Below are 27,211 nucleotides of genomic sequence, written 5' to 3'. Positions count from 1 at the left end.
CTGGAAGAAAAGAGCAGCGAAGGGTCAGCAAAATGTGATCAATGCGCTGCAGGAGTGAAGAGCTGGATATCAACCTCTGTGCTAAAAATGTGTCTTTAGCACTCAGTATCAAAAATAGTACTGAATGTTGGCATCGAATATAGGTCACATTTCAATCTGCAATTTCCTGATCTAACTCAAGACACACTGCAAATTTTGGACTGTATTTTATTTATTTACACACACACACACACACACACACACACACACACACACACTACAACTACTGGATGGATTATGACATTTTGGCATTCATGGTTGAATCCTGAAGGTGACTTTTTCTCTAGCACCACCAGGAGGTTGATACATTTGAGTTTTGAGTGAAATGTCTCGACAACTGCCTCAGCTTAACTTTCTGTATAGAGCTAATTAGCAAATATTAGGAACTAAGTGTTGTACTGGCAGAGGAAACTAATTGTTACATTGATGAACATGTAGAAATGTCCATATTATGTTACTGAAAAACATTTTTAAAAAAGTCATGCTTTTCCCATGCTGTAAAAAAGGGCCTTTTCTAATGTTAAGGAAACAGTTTCGTTGGTACCACGATATTTTTACTATGCACTCACTATGCATGCTAACAGATAGAGAGAGTCTTAGTCTAGTTTCCAGTGTTTTTTCCTTCAGCTGGCACACTTCAAGGGGGTTCAGTTTCCTTGGGAACCGCACAAACTGCTAAGGGACTCGTAATGTGCAGTGGCAGTATCTGTGTGCCCATATGCTAGTATTTACACCAGTAAAACATAATGGTATTGGAGTGGTGTGCAAATTACAAAATGCTTATATCCAATAAGGCCCGATTATACAGTAATCCTCACCTGAAACTCAACTGTTGACCCGCTGTCCAATCACAATCCAGAGAATAGTCTGGACCGAATGCCAAGTCTCTCGCCAACGAGCCCAGAGTACCAATAAAATCAGCTCGCTGTGATCGCTGCCAATGACAGCGAGTGCCAGCAAAGCCTGTTTGTGTGTGTATGTGTATGCGTATGTGTGTATGCGTTCATGCTCACTCAACCTTCAAAGAACACACCGGTGATAGCCAAAGAGCTCATTTCCCTAATGTAAACACTTCAGTAAAGACATAGTAGACACATACGCACACACATAAAGAGACGGAGTTAATCGTATTCACTTGAGCTGCGAGTGTTTCAGAGCTCTGTTGTCTCTCTTCTGGCACAGAACCAGTGGAGGAAGCCAGCCGCAGCTTCCATGTTTCCTTTAACACTCTGTCCGTTTATCATAGGACAGCATCTACTCTCATTAAATCTCATTTACTTCTCCTTTTCTCCCTGTTATTTGTTATCTTTTTAGCTTTATCATCGCTGCACAGGAAAACGTCATTCGGCTCTCTCTTTTGTTTCTGTGCTCCTGTCCTCATCGTCACACCTCGGCCTTTTTTGCGGCCCTCCCTCAGTTTGTTGCCAGTGAAAACAGAGAGTCAGGACAAAAGCTTGAATGGCAGAAGCATTGGAGGGGCCTGTTCCATTTCCTTTTTTCGCCTGATAACAGCAGAGGCTAATCGCTAGTGTGGACTTTTCCTCGCTGCCTCACTTCCTCTCTCTTTCTTTCTATAGATTAAATTTCACAATCATAATGGAAAAAAACACATATCCATCATTTGGTGAGAGAGACACTGAAAAGTATTGTGTCTGTTCCCTAACAACTGTTGTAAATGCAAACACACAGTTACCCCCCCTCCTCCTCCCATCACACAGTAGATCCAATAACTGTTGACAGAAAGCTCAATTGTCAGTCTGCCACCCAGGAAAGGTTGCGCTGACAGGTAGAGAATAAAAGCTCTACAGGTGACCTAATGTACTGTAAAGACACTGATCAGTGTTTAGGTCTGTAAAGCTCTCATGGTTTTACAACAACAGTAGAAAATCCATGTACACACAGTGAAGTATACACAGTGGGGGGCAGTAGATTAAGATTGATTTTGTGGTTTGAGAATAAGGTTTTACAAAGCAGGGAGGGTGCTGATCTCAGGTCACTGCTCATGTCCTCCAAAGATTCTCCCATTCAACAATAAACTGACCTGTGATCAGCTCAGACGGTCTGAAATGATGAACACAAGAACCTCATCTTTTTAGTTCCCCCCCCCCCCATATTCAATCATTCAGATCTGTTTCTCCAAACAAAGACAGACATACACTGGGGCTCATACATACACATTGTCCTGAAGGTCACATACATATGGATGTGTGAGGCAGATGAATGCAATCAAGCAGAACTCTGTGTTTATATGAGTGTATCTGCATACAAAAGAGTTATTTTTCTCAACCTCTGTTTAAACAGGGAGGGCCATTGAGAGCAAGCTCTCTTTTACAAGGACGCCCCGAGCACAGTTCATAAAAAAAAGCACATGAAAGTTTCATAATGCATCAGCAACAAATCATATGTAAGAACAATAGAAACAACAAAAGTACATATAAAAACAATAAAAGCATACAAAAATCACAGAATCAACAGATTATACAGGCCAAAGACATCAACATAAGGGACAACATCAATTCAAAGACACGTGCATTCACACTGCCCTATGTCAGTCAGAAGAGACTTAAATTGATTAAAAGGGATTAACTTGTCTAATTTTACAGGCTTCTGCAGATTGTTCCATATGTGTGGAGTACAGTAGTTAAAGGCCAGTTTCCCAATCTCTGTGCTAACATGATGATTTTCAAGGACCAAATAGTCTTGGGACCTATGCAGTGTGACACTGATCTATGGTTAAAAAGACATGTAAGGTACCCAGGAAGATTTCCAAAAAGTGCTTTGTAAATAAACAGAATGCAGTGCTGTTCTCTTCTCACTGCCAACGACTGCCACCCAACTTTCTCATACAGAATACAATAATGTGCTCTAAAGCCTTCCCCAGTTATGAAGCTTAAGGCAGAATGATGGACTGTATCGGGAGGTTTAAGAGGAGAGGCAGGAGAGAGCATATAAATTACATCACCATAGTCCATAACGGATAAAAAGGTTGACTTAACAATTTGCTTTTGCAGTTCTGGGTAACACATGCCTTATTTCTATGGAAGAATGACAGTTTTGCTTTTAAGGACCTAGTTCATTAATATGTTCTTTGAGCACAGCTTGATGACAAGCTGTGTTTCAAAAAATGCTAATGCAGCAAAGATGACAGCATGAATGTGGTTTTCTGAGCATTAAAGCTGCACAAAACTATTTATTACATTAACAATAGATCAAATGACTACATGTAATGTAACAGTGGTCACACATTGTGACTAAACCCACAGAAAATTAAAATCCAACTCTCTGCAGTTCATTGCAGCTCATTGTTTTGGTTTACTCTCCTCGCTCTCATTAGCGTAGTTTCCAGATGCTGCAGGCATCTATTTTAAGCAAAAAAGCTTTGATAGACCCACCCAAACACCACCTGTTCAGCACCAAGCAGCAGACACGACAAGTGAACACAGTGGAGCATTTAGCAGCTAAAGAGCCAGACATTTCCCTCAGGAGTTGGTGGAGACCAAAATAGAGCTAAATGCAGAGCAGATATTAGACTTACATTTGCCAGAAACACAACTCCAAATTAATGCCAATGTTGCTGTGTGTCCTGTATGTGTAAATAAGCACAACTGTTTGCTAACACGTTCATCATATCAACTTTTTAAGGTGAAAATGTGTCAATGCTGTGTAGGTTCAGCTTACTATGCTGCCCCCAAGAGGCCAAAAATTCAAAGAATGATAGTTTAAATATTGTAAGATCATGCATATACACTATCTATAGGTATTATCTGTATCTCGTATAAGTCTCTCATGTTGGACACCCCAGCACTTTCATGTTTATGTTTGTTCTACCTCAGAACCGGTACTAAACATGTAGTTTTGCACCGGTAATTTGCACACCATACACCACATAATATATCTGACTATTTCTACTGTATATACTGTTTAATCTATCCTTATTTATCTACTTTTATCTATAGGTCCGTGCTACTGTCCTGGTTAGATGTTAAACTCCATTTTGTTGTACTGGAACTTACTGCCTGCAATGACTATGAAGCTGAATCTAATCTACTCTCATCTATATAGAATCTGGTCTGTTTCATCTCAACATAAACTGCAAATTCTTGCAAAATGTTTGCATGAACACAAAACAGATTTCTTGGTTGAAATAAGGTGCTTTGGCACGACCATATGTGGATCAAAACCTTATTTTTCTGGATTCATGCATAGATGAACTGCATCTGCATCTGCAAACTAAACCCTGCTTTCACTTCTCTTCTCCACATGGGCTGACAAAGCGGGAGTTGGTGAGACTTAATATTCCCCCGTTGTAATCCCACTCATTAATAACCACTCAGCAGAGAGACGAGTGTAAAGCCTGACATCAGATCTTCCCTTCTCTCCTACTCTCAGCCTTTCTCACACACCTCATTTCCTTTGTATAGTGACTGTTGGATTAGACGAGGTGCTCATGCAACGGCCACTCTCTCCTCAATACTGAATACAATGGCAGGAAGGCTGACAGACAGGAGGATGTATTTAAACACTTTCACATTTCCACAAAAGCGCGTGTTGTGATGCGCTGCCTTGTGGGTCACATGATATTACAACCATCTGTAATTATTCCTCTAAAGATGTTAACTACGCTAAAAGGTTGTGCCCTCTAATTCCAAGCCTGCCAGTGCCTGTCGGTGGTATCCCAATGGTTTTCCAAACTGCTTAAGACCCACCACACTGCACCAGTTACTGGGGTGTTGCCGCCACACAAACACACACACACACACACACCACTGTCGCAATTTCTCATAAAACCTAACAGCACTTTGCCATGAAATAATGCACAACACTTACAGCAGTGACTACCGTTTATCAAACAAGTCACTCGAATTGATCTTAAAATTAACATGAATATGAAATTGCCTCTTGAACTGCTGCCAAAGCCAGAGCTGTGCATATTTATAAGTTTACTAGTGCACTGCTCGCTCAAAATGTGCCTGTTCAGAACGGGCCGACTGCTTGGCCTCCGGTATTGCTGCTTGCAGCTTTCTCGAGAATCACTCATCCAAACAACACTCGACACTGCACTTTCTTGAGTCCTCAGCACTACACCCGCCAAATGTGAAGTCGATCAGAAGAATAGCTGTCGAGAAAATCGATTCTTGGAGCACACTTGCTGTATGCACATTTTTTATTGTTTATAAGTTGAACAGATTCATATTGCCGTATTGGAGAGGTCAAGATCCGCTAAATGTTTTCTTTTAATGATATCTTTAACATTTCTCATCCAAACAACTTCACACTCGACACTGCACTTCCTTGGGTCCCAAGCGACACATCCGCCATGTGTGAAGTCAATTGGATGAGCGGTGGTTGAGAAAAGCGAAGAACAGACAGACACACATACAGACAGAGACTCCTTCCTTTATAGTTAGACACTGTTTGCATAGTTGTAAATGAAAATAAGCTTCTCTGCACTTTTGACTCTGGAAAATTACCGTAGTTTAAATATTTTCACAAGGACAATAAAGGAAACTGATTGAAGAGAGAAATGTTCAGAGGAATGCGTAACATGAGAAAATATGACTGTGCTTTTTATATCTTCGTTTCCCTGTTTGTCCAAACTCACTATGCACTGCAATTCATGACACTACTAACTCCACTGATGGCCTCAGACAGTTATAAACTACCTCTGTGACAGGTGAAAACAAACATCAGCCAACAATCAGCTTCACTGGGAGGACAGAACACACCAAGACACAATGTTGAAGTAACTAACTCACAAAATCATATTACACACAACTAGATCACATTCAATGTGAGCGGGTCAACGGTTGTCATAATTTCTTCCTCTTATTTTACTTCTGTCTAACCAAACACACTACGTAAGATGACACAATGACAACTGTGTTAACAAGGTGGAAGTAGTGACTGAGCAGCTTCACTGGGACAGTTGTCCTTGAAATCAAATGAATTTTGAAGAATGCTTCATTTTGTCTCGATAATAACTCAGTCATAAGCTCTTTTCTTTATTTGCTGAGCAGAACTCTCGTTCTCTTTCTCTTTCTGAGAGGGATTAACTTTGTGCATTCAGCCAAACAGAGATTACATAAACAGGAGCACAGTGTCTCCATCTGGTTCTGTTCTGTTGGCTTGTACCACACCTCCGATTACTGCTTTGTCATTGTGAGAGTTCAGATTAGGATTAACCCAACTGCCGCAGCCATGTGCGTGTGATTCTGTCTGCACCACAGACATGTCTATGCCAAGCATTTTCAGGTACGATGATATATCTTTTTCTTACTTTTCCTTTTAGACAGAGAGAAACAGAAAAAATAGCAAAAAGTCAGCATTCATAAAAACTGTATGTGTGGGTGGACTGCCCTTGAAAGCATTTGTCACACATTAAAAATCCCAGACGATCAACCCTTCAATTCCACTTCCATCAAGAAGAGAGAGGTCAAAATGAACTCAGTGTCTAGTGAGTGTGTGTGTGTTTTCTCTCTTTGACTTCCCTTTGACAAATCCAGCTGCGCTCTTATCACTGTCAGTGTGAGCACATCCAGGTCATGTTCCCATAGCAACCGAGACAAGATAACTCCATGGAGATACTCAGAAAGAAGTTTACAACTGTGAGGAAAAATGATACCTTAAAAATAAAGCACTATAACTTTTTTCCTTTGTCCTTTCTTAACACTGATTACTGGAGATGACACCAAATGAATGGAAATTAACAAGAGGCAGAGGAAGAAAGAAAAAGACAATAAAAATAAGCAATTTTAAGATCCTTTTAGGACATGTTGCCTTTATTAGATGCTTAAATACTTAGGCCACTTTATAATTTGCTTAAGCAGCATCTTATGTTAAAGTACAGTAAGACAAGCAGTGAGTTTTATTGACACATGAAGTAGAAGTCAGCAGTAAAATGAATGGTCTCCTTTTAGTTCATTCAACAATATTGTTTTATTCTCACTAATTCCTGAAAACTTTGTGATACGTGTAAGTGTTTGAATGTCTTTGGAAGTGTCCTGGCGACATGTGATAGCAGCCTTTGTCACACTGTACACCTGATACAAACCTTCTGAAAAGCTGTCGAGGTGGAGCTGATTGACGCTCTTTGAACCATTTATCTCTCTGCTGCACTCTCACTGTATCTGCCTCTTTCTTTCTTGTTAAACTCTCTTAAAATAGTGAAATGGATAGAAAGACAGAGGGAGCGAGAGAAAAGGGGAAAATGAGAACAAGAACAGGAGAGGGGAGGATAATATGGCAATTCATGAAGATTGTCGCATGTTTGACATGAAAAGCCCTGAGAACTCAGGAAATTGGCTTTGGCCTATTTTGGGTTAGGAGCACTGGGCATATCAGTGACTGTGGGATGAAATGAGAGAGGCCCCCGAGGTGCAGCAGTATGGGTGGAGGGGTGGCAGACCACTAGCTGCTAAGGTCAAAACTGGACAAAAAAAACATTTACCAAAATTAATAACATAAGAAAAAAGCACATTTGTTGCAGGGTTAATTGGTCAGTGGGTTGTTCGAAGGATTAGTTGACTTGTAGGACTCATGAAAGGTTGATATTCCGTCTAATTTGTACTGTACTTTTTTTTAAATATGCTATTGAGCTTAATAATGAACATGTGTGGAAATTTCCTTTAAAAACTGTTAATTTCCTTTGCTAAATTGCTTTATATACTTATATGCCACAAATTATTTATCTGCCTAATTTGAGAGGTAAAAAAATAATACAGCCTGAAAATATGTCAATGACATTTCCTCTAGTATATACAGTATCTCAGAAAAGTTTTTAAAAGATTCAAAGAGTCAACTATTCCGGCATCCCATTTTAAGTATAACATTGTTAATATTGTATAATATATGTATTTATAGTGTGTACTTTCCCAACATTTTAAAATAGGTCTCTGAATAAATTTAATCACAAACATGAATATTTATCATAAGTAGTGTCTCACATCCTAATTAGCAAATGAAGTCGTCAGCACTCACAAAGAAATATGTAACACTTTTAATAATGTACAGCAGCAGAAGGAAACGGACGCGTTTCAGCCCTGGGCTTTCCTCAGCATTTCTGAGACATTTGTGGGTGTGACCCCTATTAGACAGCAGCCAGGGGCCTGCTGGAGATTAACAACTAGCTGATACAAGTCATCAAAACATCATAAAAAGACAAATACTAGTAAGAAAAATTATGTCATAAGAAGAAATATGTCACATTCTCTTTTTGATAACCAGATAAGTAACCAACTGATTTACACACTAGCAATAAGAAAATGCATGTATGTACATAAACTCATTGTATGAAGAACCTCCATAGAAAATATAAATACATATACATGAATAATACCCATCTGTATTCATAAAAAGCAAGACAAAAAACAAATGATCATTTAAGCCCCTAGTATACTCAGTCCGTAAGTATCCAATAGGCCTCTCTTCAGAGAAATTTCCTCTCCCTATCTCCTCCCCTCAACAGTGGCCTAACAGCCTCAATACTCATGAACTGCAGCCTACAAACTCCACGGCCAGCAGAATGAAAGCATCTGGCTACAGGAGACCTCTCATCCTTATTTCTGATGCTACTCTTATGCTCAGAGATCCTCCTAATTCTAAATTCCCTTTTTGTCTCGCTCACATAGCAAAACCCATGAGGATATTTCAATAGGTAGACTACATGTGTGGTCCTTCATGTGATTCTACCCCTGACTTTAATCTTTCTGCCTGTGTGGGGATGTAAAAAATGGTCCCCTTTGATCATGGCATTACAATTCACACAAGTCGAATAAGGGAAATTTCCTGGGGAAATAGAGCTTAAAAAAAAATGTGTCGGCCTAACATAGAGATCTGTCTTTTCGAGTCTATGAAGGTCACATCCTAATTAGTCAATGTTGTTTTTATAAATTAGGATTTTCCTCGCCTCAACATGAATGAATTCAGGACTGATGAATCTTACATCTTCCTTTCATTAATTAAAGACTATTCATCAAAGAGTTACTGTACTGCCGACCTCTTCTCTGAAACACAAGCACAGCACAGCTGAAAAGCACCAGTTTTGATTATGGAGCTACAGTAGGCATTTCTATATCCTGCTGCCCATTTAATCAGTACTCCCATTGATTTACCGGATCAGCTGTCTGCAGCGATTCCTCACATAAACCCATCAACTGCCTCTCTCCCTCCGATCTCATCTCTCTGTCTCTCCGTCCATCTCCTGCTTGATCCATCACGGTCCGTTCAAGACGCCTTCCCCTTAATGTCTGTGCTGCACTCTTATCATAATCAGTTAAGTATCTGTGCATGTACAGTATATGAACATAATAATGGGTTGTGGAAGCAGGCCACGCATCACAAAATCTGTCTCTCGCTTCAGTCTCCAATCCTCCACATGGGCACGACATCACAGCAGGGTAACAGGCTGGTAGCCAAATATACACACACACACACACACACACACACACACACACACACACACACACACACACACACACACATTAAAACAAGTTTGTCTGCTGCTCCAGAAACAGGACAGGAATAACCAATGGGCACCTTGCTGTGCCTTGTCCCTGGCAAGATGAGGTTATGTTAGCTACGAATGAAATAAGCTGGCATCAAATAAGAGTGAATGAAGGGTGAGAAAAACCATTTAGGAAGCCTTGACCTGGGTCTCTGATTTAGACCCACAGGATGCTGGGATAAAGAGGAAGGTACAGTCAGGAGGAGGGGTGACACGGACGAAAATAAATGGCTGGCCGGGAGCACCGGAAGAGAAAGCACTAATGAGGACCATTTGGACAAACTGAGGCAGTGATGCGTGCGGTGAATGGGGGCCAATAAGTAGATGGGAAAGCAAGGAAGACGAATTTTAAGCGCGCATTCATAAGCGTGTTTAGAGGAAGCGGGACAGTGGTCACAAGAGGCAGGCGCTGGGCGTGGACAGCTGGCTCGCCCAGGTGGCGGTAGGCCGACTCGGAGTAGCAACCTTCTGTCACTCTCATTTGGTGTCTGTCTAGTCATGCTGACATACACGAGCTGATTGTCCCAGAGTGACATGCCTGCTGCGATCCAATGCCTCCTCAAGGCCACTGTAATGACCACAAACTGTAGGTAAAAACACTACATCAGGTGGGAGTTGGTATGCAGTTGCAGCTGCATACAACTATTATTTTCTGTTTCGATCTTCCCTTTTAATCCAAAAACACTGGATCCTACATTACCTACAATGCAACTGGACAGCATGACACCCTTGTCAAACTCCACACCTTCAGTTTGTTTGAAGTATAAAGCCAAAACTGAGATATTTAATAGTATTTCATATTTAATTCATATTTAATCTTTTATTTATCAAGAGAAAATATCAAACATCAGCTTCTCAATTTGTTGTTTTTCAGCGTTTTATATCGTTGAATTGAAACAAGCTATTTGAAATTATGACCTTTGGCTTTGGGTACTTATGTTTGGTAATTTTCTTTTCATTATCTGACATTTTATTGATTAAATGATCCATCAATTCATTGAAAAAATAACCATTATTTGAAGCTACATTCCATATCATACAAATATTAATGTCTATTTGATCAGCTATGTTCAAAGTCCATCAAACAAATGATAAAACATGCATACACGTACAAATAACCACTTCATAAACAGATGACAACCTCTTCTGTCCAGATTAAAGTGAAAACCATTTTTTACACATTCATCTGATGGTTCACTAGCAGTTCATCCACCACCACACATAGACATACAGTACACGCGAGCCACAGTTCATAGCCTTCGTATTAACCTTATCTATCGAACTAACCCCACACACTGGCGGCCCCGTAGCCCCGGGCACTGTTGGCGATTGGTAACTGGCGATAAGGGATAGCAGGGCTCACATACTCTGTGCTCATTGGTTTGACTGGTTGTGTTAGCATGCAGTGTCACACGCTGGAGCACAAATGAGCGAACTGGTTCATCGATGTTAACATGGGCATTTTCTTAACCGAGCCAGACTTCAAGGGCAGAAATGTCCTACATTGTCGGGAAAAGGGCTAGGTCGACTTTTCAAGAAACATCAACTAACTGAGCTACAATCGCTCACCGTCTCCATCAGGAATTTATTTTCGAAAGACACAGACTGAGCGAAGTTTAAAACCTGTCCCAATACACCACTGTGACCCCATTGCTCTCTTTTTGTCTATTGTCCTTGTAATTGAAAGAATGAATAGACATTCCCATTTCCCATGACAACAAACCCAACACATCAAAGATAAAATGAGAGACAAGCAAAGAGTTCGGGGTGAGATCTGTGAGACAGTTAAGGGCTTCAAATATCCCTTTTTTATGCTGATAAGACCAGGTAAAGTGGGACATGGTTATGTGGAAAGCTAAGCAGCATGATACTAGAATAAAACACAAAGTGGTCAACAGTGGATGGCCTAGACTGCAGAAATCATTTTAGATTGCATCTAAAATCATCATCTCATGTCTGAGTGTGCCTCATACAACATAACACTCCTGATACTTAAAGGTCTTTGGAGTAAAAAGGATCTCCAATTTACCGGAATACTTATATAAAACTAATATTAATAATATCAGTAACTGTAAAACAAAAAATGAATTATATAATCTATTCTCATTTCAGCTCATTGATCATCAAGCAATGCAAAAATGTGCCATTAACTTCTCACCACTGTCAAAGGCTAGTAACTATCACTCAATTTCAGATGATCATCTCTCATTGTTACAAGGGCACATCAGTCCGCATCATCGGAGCTGATTCTGGGTCAATCCCCACCCCATTTCCTTCTCATTTCCCCTCCCCAACCCCCCACCCACCCCTCATCTGTTCTGTCTGCTGCTCCATGGGGGGGAGGTGGAGGCACAAGAAAGAAAGAATTAAATTAGCTTCCTTTCCTACATTTTCATGACAGACGGCCTTGTCAAGGTCAGCGAGGTGCTAGCCAATTTCTGCTTGATTCCAATTAACTTCAAGGGTCTGAAAGAGGAAGCACTGGCCATTAAGATAACATTTGTTGTCTTGATGGATGCTGGATGCTTTTATTCAAAGTGCTTCTTAGCACCATGACTGTGTTTAGTTTTAGTTCATGGGCTGCCATGCAAATACAATAATCTAACCAGTATTAGAGCCTCACTCAACTGACCCTGATTGTCAGTGAATGATGGACTTCATCAAAAGAATAAGCTCAAAGATTAGAAGCAGAATTGCAACAAAGAAAAGGGTCTTGAACACACACAAAGAGCCAAAATGTGGTTATGCTTATCATTTTTCTTTCATAGTACTGATACTTTTTAGTATTCTTACAAAACAACATTTTTTGTGCCTGTATCATGTTTTTCTCACATTTTTAAGGCTGTTTGTGATAGCATGTGATAGATCACATTTCTAAATATGCCCATTTAACACATGTGAAATGTTTTTAACATGTGATATTATGTGTGATGTTTTGCACTGCACCGCTTGCCTCTGATAGTTTAGATAAGGAGGCCTAGAACCAACACCAACCTCAACACATGCAAAACCAGACAAAACAATAAAAATCACAGAATATTTGTATGTTCGTGTTGGAAATATTTCAAGAATATAAAGATTGCAAAGTCAAACAAAGAGACACATACACACACAGTTGCCAAATAGTCAGCTGTGTTCACCTTTTTCTTTCACACATACGCTGCAGAGCTGCAGACTGCTGCCATGACTCTGCTTGTCTGTCTGCCTCCCTGGAGGGCTGGTTAGCATTACCACCAGCCCAGCCTCCCAGTCTGTCAGACAACATTTAGCATGAGTGAGTGCTAATGTAGCCAACCGCCATGTCTGTCTGTCTGTAGGTATATGAACTTAGCCAGGGGCTAAAGTCCTAGCTTTTCTGTCAGGTACACGTGTATTCTCCTTAAATGCCTGTCCAGGGGGTTAAGTGATACATACATGACCTTGGAATGACGATTATTAGTCTCATGAAGTGAACAGCGGGCCAGACAAGATAATGAGCCACAGCTAAATTTGGCTAATTTGGCCTTTCCTCCCAGAGAGAGTGTTGGGCTATGTTTTACCGCAAGCTTGTCTCCCAAGAATACATGAGGCTGTGTGTTCACCAAGTTTCTCGTCTCTCATAAACTCCTTTCATACGACCTGCCAAGCACCAAACAGCAGATAGACAAAGTTAGCAACTCGCTAGTGACATAGCATTTAGCAGCTAAAGAAATAGATATTTCCCTTAGAAGTTAGTGGAGAGCAAAACAGAGCTAAAGGGAAAGTGAATTTTGGACTTACTACAGTAACTGTGCTTTTGTGCCTACTGAATACACTTCTTCTCTTAATAGTGTGTGATGTTAATTGGCAAATGCTATGTTTTATTAGCGTCTTTGCCACGTAGTGCGTGGGTTAGCCAAATATGCAGCTTAGCCGGTTGGTCAACAGTCTTGCTAGTGTCCAACATCAGACTTTTTTTTATCACTCTAAAACAAGAAAATCTTAAGATTTTTTATATCCGTTTGATATTTTTCAAAAAGTTATCAAACCTACTTGCCAAACTCTAGCTAACGCCAACAGCCCTGTATGACAAAATGTATAAAACATCCTGTATAATGCCCAATACCATCGCTTGTATATTTCAGTTCATCAGTTAGTTAATTAGTGCTGAATTCAACATTTTTAAAGTCTCGCCCTGCTGTCGTCTCTCTCCATTCATGCACAACAACACAAAACAAACTCAGACACAAACTCCTGCAGTGATTAAGCTACTTAACACTGAAGGTGATTATGGACCAGCTGGTCAAACACACACACACACACACACACACACACACACACAAACACACCCCACCCCTTTATATCTGCGCAGCAGACACTGACAGCAGCTCCACTGAAGCATGCACATCAACACATAGTACACAATCTGGCACAAATTCAGAGATACTATAGATGAGACATCTTTTGTCCGGTCTATAATATTTACACTTCCGCACAGAGCTGAATCCAATTTGTCTGTTCAGGAATGGCACAAGAGGCAAAAAATAAAAATTCACTGAAATGAAAAACATTGCCAACGTGACTAAATCAATTTCAGACGGACACAGAGAAAGAAAGAGCACAGTAAAGCTCCTCCGCAGAACTGCTGACCTGCTCAGTGTGCAATGCTTCAGAGGCTGAGGAAAGATGCGTGCATGTTTTTAAAAAGAAGCACAAAAAACATCACGTGATTAATAAAACAGAAGAGGAAGAAGCAGAATTCATGAACTTTACACTCATACCACAGGGGAACACTGGCAAGTGAGGTTGTATTTCTAGTTCACCATTAAAAAAAGCAGAAGATGATAATATTAGAGTGTTAAAGAGAATTTTCAACATTAAAACAGAGAAGTGAATAAACTATTTAATGTCTAGACACAACACCTGAGGGCCTCCATCTCTCTGCCTCCTCCTCCCTCGGCGGGAATATGGCAAACACGTGCAGCTGTGCCCAAATTATTCATACACACGATGGCCAGACGCACACACACACACACACACACACACATTGCATGTTTGGCTACAAGCTCATATTTGCACGCTACAGTAGCCCTTTTGACAACAGAAGAGACACTTGCTCCTTTTTCCTCCTCTGCCCCCCCTCTGCTTCACCCCTATGTCCTCCACCCTCCTCTTGTCTTTTTCTTCGTTTTTGTTGTTTTAAATCGCAGAGAAGGCGTTTCTCTTTTCAGAAGATGGAGACCAGAATTTTTTTTTTGCAGCCACACTGTTCCTCTCTACCGTACTCTCTAAAAATATGGCGTGCATGGTCTTCATCCACATTTACCCTCCAATTCTCTTCCCTTGCTCAGTGTGTCTTTATATCTGTGTGTGTGTGTGTGTGTGTGTGTGTGTGTGCAAACTCAGCACAGAGCACAAAGACCTGCAGTGACATCAGACTCATTCACACTGTGTCCTCTGTCTACGCTCACCCGAGAGGTGCTCTGTTTAAAGGGCCTCTTCTACGCCTCACCCCCTCCCACACACACATACACACACACACACACACACACACACACAGATCCCTTGATTTCTAGTGACCACAACAATATCAACACACACACACACACAAACTGGTTGTAGTGTTTATTGAAATATGAAGACCACAGAGGGTTTGAAAAGAAATGTATTTAACGTAATGCTAATTCGTCACTTGTACTAACCACACAGTTCCTAAAAAGCTTTTCTTGTGTTCAGACAGTATGACGGATTATAGTTGGGACTGTTTAGAAGGCCCCAGCTGACATATGATGAGACCCTGATAACAGAAAAAAGAAAATGTTCAGACTGAAGCGCCTTTCATTCCTGACTGAATTCAAATAAATACAGATCTGTGTGCGTGTGTGTGTGTGTGTGTGTGTGTGTGTGTGTGTGTGTGTGTGTGTGTGTGTGTGTGTGTGTGTGTGTGTGTGTGTGTGTGTGGGAGGTGAGAGGAGTAGGGGGAGAGAGAAAGTTGGTCACATTCCAGGTTTTGGTCACAGTTTCAGGCTTTATTTTTGCTCTACAGTGAAGACAGGTTTGAGCAAGAGAAAATAAAAGGATGAGTTGAACATTTAGAGGGAAGTTTGAGATGACACATCATCACCGTCAATTTGTATTTTCCATTTTTTGTAAATAACGGAAAAAATAGTCCTTTTAGTCATTGCAGACAGTTGTCTTCGGAAGAGCAGAACATGTTTTACAGCTGTTGTTCTCACTCACTACATACACTAATTCCTGGAAGGTTTATTAAAACGTGGTCTACTGATCTATTATCTTTCATTTCCAGACTTTCACTGAGCATTCAGTTGTAACTGAACATGTCAGCAGCCTCCTCGGCAGCTCATGAAGCAGGAAGTGTACAGGAAGTGCGGATAGTCCAGCGGCAGCCTTTGCAGGAAGTCATTCTGCAACAGCAGCACACCATTTGGGAGTGCTGATGCACTTCGCAGAGAGAAGTTCATCAACAAAACAGTTACACAACTCATTTTAACATGCCACACCCTAGATATTTCTAATCTATAAGACTAAATACATATGTTTGTTGTGTCAGGACCTAAACACTCGGCACACAAGCACTGCTCCCATCTCAGAAACATAATCAGATGCCTCTATTATTAATGCCTGTCATAAAGTGTGTCATTAAGAGGAGTCGTGTTATTGTTTGGAAACCAGGATTAAGGAGTGTAGCAATGGCAACCTCACTGACTTATTTGTCCTGCAGGCCCGGTCCGTTGGCCACAATCTGCTTGCAAAGCCTCTGAGCCTATGGAGCCTGATTATGCAACAGACCAACTGTTATAAACCAGGTGATGTACAAAACACCCAGAATCACTTTCTTTAAGCAAACATCTGCAGTGTATCCAGGATGTTACCACCAACTTTCAGGTCTCATTTCAGAGGTTTCTGTCCTCTAAAATGCAGTGACACATGCACATACATGCACATGCACACAAGCAGTGCTAGACAGACAGCAACTCTTGCCACAAAAGACATTTACATATAACTGTTAGGTCTAATGCATTTGAAGGGCAACAACAAAAAAGAAACCATGTGACCATCAGGGCGGCATGAAGAGGAAGTGATGCACAGCTGCGGACGGCCAACATGGGCATGTACTCTGTTACATTTCCTGCTCCTCTTCCCTCGGTTAAGGCCAAATCACTGATTAGAAAGAACTTAGGCTGCAAGCTGGCAACTCCCATAAACAAAGCAAAACTGCTTTCACTTTTTCTGACCTGTGACTGTGAATCTGCAGCGAGCTGGTCGGACTCGGAGGGGTGAATGTTGAGACCAAGTGTAAGAATGCTCTCATGAGGAGATTACATTGCAGCACTACCCTGTGACCAGAACAGCACATTCTGTCGGCAGATCAACAAGTCTCACACACAAAAAACACAATTTCCCACTAGAGTCCAGCCATTTTAAAAGGCAACCCCCTGGGGAGGTGTGTAACCCAGACAGAGCCTGTGTGGCAAAACTATTAACATACACAGGAAACAGACGAGACTGGTAGCCTACACAGGACATACGTCCAACAACAAAACACCACCTTTTTAAAGTCCCATTTAAAGCCTTTGTGTATCAGCTGTGAGGCGCCCCTTCCGCAGTTGTATTCCGCTACTCCTGTTTTGTTTTGAAGCCTGTGTTTTGGTAATGGGGGTGGCAAAAGTCTGCAGCACATTTATGGAGTTATGAAAAACTATGCGGGACAGTGTTTGATCGAGCCAACATTTCATAAGGGAACAAATCAAGTATAGATATGATATAATAGCAATTTGAATCGGTCGATCAACATGTTAGCAGAGTACCAAACAGACAAAAGCAAATCTTTTTTCCTCAGCTGAGCCCTTAAGCCAAAATGCTCTGCGTCATAACTGTCTAAAATACCCCGGTCATCCCCCCTGTGGGCTCTAAGAGAACACTGAATATTTTGTGCTCTATTTGCAGTTTTTTTTTAAAAATTCAATCTCCTCACTGTCATCATTTCGAACCACAAATGCATGAAACACACAGGACTCCTTGCTGATTCCTCGGGTCATTTGTTTTGGCAACAGAGCTCAAATTAGAAAGAGAGGAGAGCCTTGAGGAAAGGACTGCTAAGGTGAGAACATCTACCGGCAGTCACAAGGTCAAAGACCACAACAGCACTAAACAGATTTGTCTTTGTGTCTATTTATACACAGCTATGGAGGCTGACTTAGCACTTTGGTGGAAGACAAGAGTCGCTCGCCTGTCTGAAATGAGTAAGCGGCAGGGCTGCAGCAAGAGAGAGAGAGAGAGAGAGAGAGAGAGAGAGAGAGAGAGAGAGAGAGAGAGAGAGAGAGAGAGAGAGAGGAAAGAGCAAGGGACAAAGATCAATATGCAAATGAAAATTTACACACTGCTCATAACTCTCGTGTGAAGTTACACCTGACGTACATGCAGACACACAAAAGCTGAAATATTGACATCTATAGTAGCACATGCACGCTCAGACCCTGCCCCGACATAAAGCTTTCAAACCGGGGAAAATGCAGCACTCAACATAAGATCAACGACATGGGGAGGCACAAGTGAAGTGAAACTGCACTCATATCTGTGTGTGTGAGTGTGGGTGTGACTGAAGGAGTTTTCTCGTTCTTATTGGCTCGTTTGCATCAGACTAAGCTTATCCCGTAAGTGAAGGCAGCTGTATAAAGATGCAGCAGCCGAGCCGGGAGCGATGTAACGACGGGCCACTTAGTAGGGAGTTACATTACATGCATCTCGTCATGTTTGACTTGACTGCAATGCAGAACCATTGACTTTAGTGTGTGTGTGTGTGTGTGTGTGTGTGTGTGTGTGTGTATTCACATCCATTCTTCAGGCGGTCAGGTCTGAATGCAGGATTGTAGGTCATGTCACTGGTTAGATGGACATTGTTTAGGGGAGGCAGTGCAGACATTCAGGAAATGGATGCTGGCGACTCAGACTGTGTGTGTGTGTGTGTGTGTGTGTGTGTGTGTGTGTGTGTACGTGTGTGTGTGGTTGGCCCTCTCTACAACCTCATTGCCCTCCACATACACACACAAACACAGAAATGTAAGCTTTACGGAGCCTGCCCCAGGGCAGCACAACATGGGAGCAATTAAACACTGTCCTCTCTTATCAGCGGCTGACTTTCAGGGAAAAAGAAAAGGACGCTCGGCGGTCATTGAGAAAACTGTCGCTGCACGGCAGGAAGTTATCCTTCTCCACATGTTTATTTGCGTGCTCCCCATTTCCTGTCAAACGCACAGACACTTTTTTGCCGCCACTTACAGGGTATGTAAATACACACGCCGATCACACATGATGAAAAGGAGCAGCGCCAGCTCGCCCACCAGTGTAGTGGTCTAATTACACAGACGCAGACGTTTAATTACAATGTGTAATTCGTACTAATACTGTAGGTTACTGCTGACTTGTGTGACACGTGTTGATTTGTTCCTCCTTTGCCAGGCGTGAACTGCGAGTTCAGTGGATTATAGCAACGAAAATACACACTGATGATTCTGTCAGTGCTGCATCACAAAAAAAAAGATGCAGACAACTAAACACACCCTGTAGTGGTATCTGTCACCTTCTCTCATTCGCTCACACTCTGACAACAAGGCTCTGATTTGCTCTCCAGACTTTAATCAATAACATCAGTTGAGCAGCAGCCACCAGCTGTCTCTGCGGCTTCTCTCTTCACCTTTCTTTTTTTTTTTTTTTTTGCTTTTTTGTCAACACCACCTACCCAACTTCCTGTTACTGTCGCTGTGAGCAAGCACAAAAAAGATTCACTCAGCGGCTGATTGACAAGTGACTCTGAAACCTCCCCTGAGGGAAATGGGGCCATCTTAAAAGGCTTGCTCTACTGTGCCCACCCCCCATCCTAAACCCCCACTAACTTCAATCAATGGATCCCAAACAGGGGTCCTCCAAAGAATTCAATCAAGGCCCCATCAGAATGAAGAATAGTTAGATATCACTGTTACTCTGGTCCCTATACATTAGGAATGGGATATGTACCAAGTTTTATTCTTTCCTGCAATACTCAAGGACAACAGCTGGATCATGTAGAGCAACCAGGATTCAATAGCTGATGTACAAAGGCCGTGAGAAGGACAGAAAGTGGGCCAGTCAGACCACCGACTCAGCCTCACACACTGTCAAATGAGCATGAAGCAGCCCCAACCACACTCCAGTCAATTTCGGAGGCTGCCACCCAGCACGTGCCCGCACATGCACATTTATATGATCCCTCTGCATCTGCATTTAACCTTTGCACACGCATACATACACACACACACACACACACAAACGACAGTATCTCCTGATATGAATTCAAAAGCCAATGTGCTGCCCGAGCTTTTGGGTGGACCTCCAACAAAGGCAGTGAATGACACAGCTCTGAAGGAGAGCATCTCTTTGTGCTCATTTGCAGAGGCAAGAGGGGGGGGGGGAGAAAAAACACACACACACCACAATTTTCTGCTTTTAAAACATGGTGATGGAGCTAACTCAGACGCACACATATAAGGTGTTCACTATAGACAGTGTAAGGATAGAGTGAGACTGCAGGTGCTTGCCTGTGAGAATAATAATACAGAAATTGGCTTGGAGAGGAACGCCCATTCTCCTCCCTGCACCTGGCTGCAGCTGTCCTTGTCACTTCACCCAATGTTAAACCCTGAATGCAAAACCGCTGCTTCACACAAAAAAGGGCTTAATGCTGTGGAGAGCTTGTGCCTCCCAACATGAAAACAGTCATATGGATATAGCGTAGCACTCATAAATGTTTTGCCTTATCAATACTGTGCAGAGCACCACCCATGTATTACAAAACAAGGTGTAATACTCTTGTACTGTACAGTAGCTCTATCACCAGCTTTATCCTTAGACAAGGGGAGATGCTGAGGAGTGTTAATAGTAAAATAAGGCTATAGGTGTGCAGGATGCTTTTAACTGGAGGCACAGACACAATGTTGTCTGCTAAGGTCGGCACATTTCCAGAAGACAGACGTCGGAGGCTTACCTTAACGCAACCTTCACACAGCAGTCACCCTGGCTCGCCATTATCGCTTTCAAGCTTCACCAGTATTTGGGCTATGTCTGGTTCTCAGTGTGTGTAAACCGAGCGCTGCTGCGGCATGAAGGAGCAGCGCGGCGGTGCTAGTGTCTCAGGTCAGCGGGAGCAGCCGTCAAGACCTGCCGGCGGTGAGCTGCCTCATCGGGACTCCTTCTGTCTTCTTCTCCTCCGTTGTGGCGATCATTTCTGGCTCACTGGTGTTTGTCATATCGCAGAGTTTAACCCGCTCCTTTTTTTTCTTTCTGTGGTCTGTCTTAGTCGCTACATCCTGTTTAAAGTGCGTATGAGCGAAGCGTATGAGCGCTCCTCAACAGACACACCGCTTCTCTGAGAGAGACGCGATCAAGCTGAAAGCGCGCTGAGACAGTGAACTGGAGGGGGTAAATGCCAACTTCAGGGACTGTCGGAAATATTAAATTCACCGTTGGAGCGCTCGTGTAGTAGGCTATGGCCCTCTACGAAATACCTCCCAGCAGCTATCACCTCGCCACGAGGCGTTATAGAGGATAATTTCCATCAGAAAAAAGATATTAAAAGGGAAAAATGTGAACAAATCATTATTTACTACTCCTCAACTAAACCATAAACCCATCACCATGGATACATATAGCCCACTGGATGCAATTACAGCTACAACCATAAGTTGATGAATCGATTAGTCAATCGACAGAAAATTAGTCGTTTCGAGTAATTTTTTTAAGAAAATACAAAAATTCTCCTGTTCCAGTTTCTTAAATATGTATATTTCCTATTTTCTTTAGTCTTCTGTGATTTTAAACTAAATATATTTGGGTTATGGACTGTTGATTGAGACAAAACCAGACATTTGAGGTTGCATGTTGAGCTTTGGGAAAAGATTGATCAACATTTTTCACCAGTTTCTGACATTTTCTGATCAAACAACTAATCGATTAATCGAGAAAATAATAGTTTAATCGATAATGAAAATAATCGTTAGTTGCAGCCCTAGAGGCAATGCTCGCTCAAATGCTGAGTTATATTATGCAAATATGAATTAAGTGATGTGCGCATATGGGCAAACAAAGGCAGTGGGGGGAAAGTAATCAGATCCTTTACTAGGGGTGTGCCCAAATACAAATATGTTATTCGGCAAAGCACAAATAATGGGTTTTTTTACGAATATTTGTTTCATACAAATATTTTAAAAATTATTTGTTTTCGGGAAGAAAAAAAACCCATGTCAAATACCAGTGCGTAGGTTGGTTACATCGCTATCTCAGTCTTTCTCCTCTGCTCTGTTGTTACATCTATCAGCAGGTCTCAACGAGGGGAGACACATCCACCTGCTAGGTTGTTTATTCATGAACACTTATTGTTGACACTTTAGTTTTCTAAACTTAAAAGCATAATAAAAACAAAAACAGGATTTTTAAGCCTCTTTCGACTTTTATTCTAACACAAATACAAATAATTTTGCTGCCTCAACAAATACAGATACAAATACTGGGCTCTCTGCACATCCCTATCCTTTACTACGTTTATTTATTAAGTAATTTAATTAAGTAAATGTATTTTAAAAGTAGCAATACTTATGATATGACAAACTCCTAAAATTCCTGTGTTCGAGTTAAGTGAAAGTACTTAAGTATTATCAACAAAATGTACCCAAAGTATCAATAGTAAAAGTACTCATTATGCAGCAGAAGTTCCCATCTTAGCTGGTGGAGTACATTAACAACATTTTAATGTTGCAGCTGGTCAGCTGTCCCTCATCACTTACATTGTATGTGCATTTGGGGGGGGGGAATAAAAAAAAAATGTGAACCCATCCTTCAATCTGTAAGGAAACAAGTAACTACATCTGACAAATGAATGTAGTGGAGTTAAAAAATAACATAATTTTTGCCTCTGAAATGTAGTGGAGTAGAAGTAGCATCATAAAACTGAAATACTTAAGTACTGAAACTGTACTTGAGTACAGTAATTGAGTAAAGGTACTTAATTACATTCCACCTATGCACAACGATCAAATATACTATGGAGTAAAGTGCTGTTTTTTTTGTTTTTTTAACTTCCCTGCACGTTCTGTGATAGTACAATAATACGAGGAGTCCTTGAAAGCACCATAACTGCATTCGATTGACAGGCACTATGGCCAATTGCTGAATTAAGCCCGCCCTCATTGAGCTTCATGGACCAATCAGAGGGCTCAACAGGCCTGTGCGGCCCCGCCCAGCCGCACACCCACCACCGACAGTCGAGACCACAAACCTGCAACACGCTGACTGCCAGCGGCGACATCTGAGGTCCGTTAAACTGCTATAAACAGAGAGAGGGACTGTTCCCATGACGGAAAGGAGGGGCCACCACTTTAAACACCTTGAGGTCAAAGGTTTGCACTCATGCGAGGGTCATTATGTTCAAGCTGAAGATGGTGTTAATTTGTTCTGGTCTGGATGGGAAGTTACACTCTGCTCACTTCCCTCTCCTGCTGAGTCACAATTCTTTAAAAGGGGAAATTAAAGTCCTTTCTCTTGAGTAGGGTCAAAGTGTTGTTTTACAATGTCTTCTCAATTTTTCCATCCATACTTTGGTCTTTTCAATTTGTTGTGGGCTTATGCCACAAAATTTTATCTGTTTCTCTTCTCAATTAAATTTCCTCTAACATGGTAATACAATAAGGTTACTGTACTTTATATGATCGGTGCAAAGTGACTTAACCACATGGCCAGTGACACTACAGCTGTCCACTGACACTGGCAGTGTTTTTTGTGCTGACAGGATTCAGATCTACACTTGAAGTATTGGAGGAAACTTCAACTTCATCATCAGTGACTCAACCTCCGAAGTGAACAGATCAGAGCCAGTTTACCAATGACATGTCGTGTCTGAACTGCAGCAACTCATTTCCCAATACACATACGCAATTCACTTAACTCTTTCACAACTGCAGCAACGTACATCTTTATCTACTGGAAATGGCTTTCCTGTTTATTTATATAATAGATAACCCAGCTCTATCATACTGGTGAATGACAATCAGTTCTCTATCTGCATGCAAAAAAAAGTCCCTGCACAGTCACAAACAACAATCACTTTTATGTTATGAAACACACTCCATGAATGGTTGCAGGAACTATAAGCTCCATGCACTGAGAAGCTTATGACTGTGTGTGTGCGTGTGTTGGCGTCCCAAGGACCAGGTGGCGATGTTAGTGCTGCACGGGCTACGTTCCCCATCGGAAGCAGTGCTGGATTCCACACAAGATTAACATCCAGTTATGTGGATAAAGCTACAATCCTCCTAGATCTGCTGGGAGCCGGCCACCAGCCACCTCCTCAGCACTTTACAATGTGAAAAGCACGTTTCGTAACCGTACTGTGTGGGTTTTAAAACCCTGAAGATATTTTAATATTGTAATTGCCAAACTGCAGCATAATCCCTATATTTAGGGCTACACATCGTCAAAATAACAGCACCCTAATTACATAAGAGGCATTCAAATGCAATCACTCCAGATGCCTTCAGGTTCTGTCAGTCACAATGAAGTCAGCAATTCATTCTCCAGCTTGGATTTGACTCTTTGCCTCCTCCAGCGACAAATATACACACATATACACGTAAATCCACTTCATGGATCTTATTTGATGGTTCCTTTTCTCATTTCTGCAGCGTGTGATTATATCCTGACCTAAAAACATGAAGATGACTCACAACTTTAACGTGCCACAATCGCTTTCTAGTTTTCAAATGTTGAATACATCATTTTAAAATAAGATCTAATAACTAAAGTCATTCACTCCCAATTCCCAATACGTCATGCTACCATATACTCAGTATGTTGGATAAACCTCATATATCAGCCTTGTGTATTGAATAAAGCAAAAGCTAAGATGCATTCAATGCCAGAGAAGTCCAATGTTCTCTTTCACTGCTTCAACCAAAGCATCATGTTGCTTTTTTCAGTGAAAGCGAGACGGAGAGAGCGAGATGGAAGATGAAACTGCACCCTAATGTATTCTCCATCCTTATTCTTTGATGTGTCTATAATCCCTCACATGCGTTTTCTATATTTGACTTTGAAGCTCCATAAACTAATCCCCCATTCTCTACCGTAACAAAACCGCTTGAATTGGCCAGGATTGTGCAAAAAACACACATTTTGACTACTCACTGACTGGCGAGTCAGTCAGTTGAATTATACGCAGTTGTTTCACGTTTATTTTTGTGCCTCTCTCCATTTCCTTCACAGTGGGGATATGTGGCTGAGTTTAAGAAGTGTGCGGGGATGTTTGATGGTGTGTTACAGAGGAGCTGCTTATGTGTTGTAGATTTATGTGTGTCAGCTGCAGCAGCACAGCAGAGCAGGTCCTTGCCAGTTCTTGGCAGTGCTGGACCCCCTGTAGTGCCTTGTCCCATCACCCCATAGAGCTCAGCTTTCACTGCTTATAGAGGAAGTAGTGAAATTACTGAATTATATTGCAATTCACAAATATCATGTGTTTGTTTCCCTATCTCGATATTGACAGTGTGATGATAGTTTGGGTATTGTTGCATGCACGTAACATTTAAAAGTATAATTTGACATTTTGGGAACAACACTTAGCCGTCTGGTTTTCTCGATTAGAGAACAATGACACTCATGTCTGCACAGTAAATATTCAGCCTGTTAGCTTAGTTTAGCATAAAGACTGGAAGCAGGGGGGAAAAGTTAACCTGGCTCTGTTCAACTTAGGGCCGGTCAATATATCAATACTATATTGATATTGTGATATGAGGCTAGATATCGTCTTAGATTTTGGATATCTTAATATCATGATATGACATAAGTGTTGTCTTTTCCTGGTTTTGGCTGCATTACAGTAAAGTGATGTAATTTTCTGATTATTTATCAAAAATCTCATTGTGTAAATATTTTGTGAAAGTACCAATAGCCATCCCTACAATATTGTCGCAATATTGATATCGAGGTATTTGGTCAAAAATATTGTGATATTTGATTTTGTCCGTATCACCCAGCCCTAGTCCAAAGATAACAAAATCCATCCAGTCCACCTCCAAAATTCACTAATTAACTCTTGATATCTCATTCGTTAAGTCTTGGAGTCTTGACGTCACTCTGAGGTTGCCAGGCAACCAGCAGAGACTCCAGAAACTGGCTGCACCCAGCGAAGGAACAGTTCCACATGTAAACCCTGGAAAACTGCAAATTGTCAATTTTGCACTTAAGGTTTTTATACACAATTTTCTCATGTAACTCTTGGCAAGAAAGCCAATTTGTGTATATCTTTAAGAACATTATGTGAAAATTCACTGCTCTTTTCATTCAGTTACAACAAATCAGCTAAGAATATTGTAAAATTTACAGAAAACAAGCAACATTTAAACTGTATCTTGATATGATAATATGTAGTCTGATATTGATAATATATTGATGTACCTTCCAGGTTTTCCACCACTTCATGTCACTTTTGTGCTTATCAATACTGTATTTCAAGGATGAATGTACTTCAGTCCTGTACAGCCTGGTTGTAGATCATATATGCATTCACACACAGATCACCAGTCATCGAAGAATATAACAGTGGTGAGCGATCAGCAATGAGTCATGACCATGATCCACTGTATAGAAGACCTATATTTCAGCTTCTATCCTCAGGCTACATGCTGACCCCATACTTGCTCCATCTCTGCCCAGGCTCTGATGCTTCCTGCCGGGCTGTGACTGGGTGGAGGCTGGGGGGTGGCTCATAGTGGCTGCTGTAGCCCCAGGGTGTTTCAGAGAGGTAGTGACACTCATTGACTGAGTTACTGCTGCATCACAGGACTTGAGGCCGGTGTGTGTGTGTGTGTGTGTGTGTGTGTGTGTGTGTGTGTGTGTGTGTGTGTGTGTGTGATGATAGGAGAAGGTCAACAAGGAGTGGTTTTTCTCTGATCCTCTGCCCCAAATCTCACTGCATGCTGCACACACACACACACACACACACACACACACACACAAAAGACTAATAAGGACCATCTGTGTCAGCTGACAAGAGTGGAGATAGAGACCCCCTACAGATCCAGGACCAAGACTGTGTTATCTTGACTTTTCTAGATATGAAAAATTAAAATTAAACATTAGAAAATTAAATAAATGATACTAAAAATGTTGCTATCAGATCTGTTCACATACAAAGTATATCCTCAATGATCAATACATGTTACCCATAGCACTTGTGTGTGCTAATGTTTATAATAATGCACATAGGTAAAAATATCACAGATTTTTTGAATTCAAGAGAAAATATAATTCCTGAGATCAAATGAAATAAGATTCTAACTGAATTCAGCTCTGTTGGTGAGAATCCATTAAATATTACAAGCTAGTTTAACTAACCATAGTAGTCAATGAATTAGTAAATTTACCTAATCTATTCGTGTGCTCAACTTATCTTACCCCATCACCTACCCTCTGGTCTCTCTATGGGCATCCTGCACCTTGTTTCTATGGAAACAGCCTCTGAAGAAGGCAGGCATAAAGGGACAGGAAGAGATGCTGAAATGGCAGAAAAGCTTCTTTGTGCTCACAGAGGGTCTCAGAGCACAGAGCGCCTATAGAGGGTATAAAGGGTTAATGGCACACACACACGCACACACACACACACACACACAC

The 27,211-nt window shown here is 41.4% G+C and overlaps 1 protein-coding gene across 4 annotated transcripts in view; it reads right to left on the bottom strand.

Annotated features, from left to right (window-relative positions):
* The window catches only part of kif21b (kinesin family member 21B), a 66,093-nt gene extending 45,139 nt beyond the window's left edge, over nt 1-20,954 (bottom strand). For all 4 annotated transcript variants that reach the window (XM_042405784.1, XM_042405782.1, XM_042405783.1 and 1 more), the window contains exon 1: nt 20,541-20,954. In XM_042405784.1, the coding sequence (XP_042261718.1) occupies nt 20,541-20,581 (41 nt within the window). In that variant the 5' untranslated portion in view covers nt 20,582-20,954. The remainder of the gene's footprint in view (nt 1-20,540) is intronic.
* Between the last annotated feature and the right edge of the window lie 6,257 nt (nt 20,955-27,211).

This window comes from Thunnus maccoyii, chromosome 3, assembly GCF_910596095.1.
Source record: "Thunnus maccoyii chromosome 3, fThuMac1.1, whole genome shotgun sequence".
In the NCBI taxonomy this organism is placed as follows: Eukaryota; Metazoa; Chordata; class Actinopteri; order Scombriformes; family Scombridae; genus Thunnus; species Thunnus maccoyii.
Note: the sequence above shows the minus strand (reverse complement) of the source record. Positions and strands in the feature narration are given on the sequence as shown.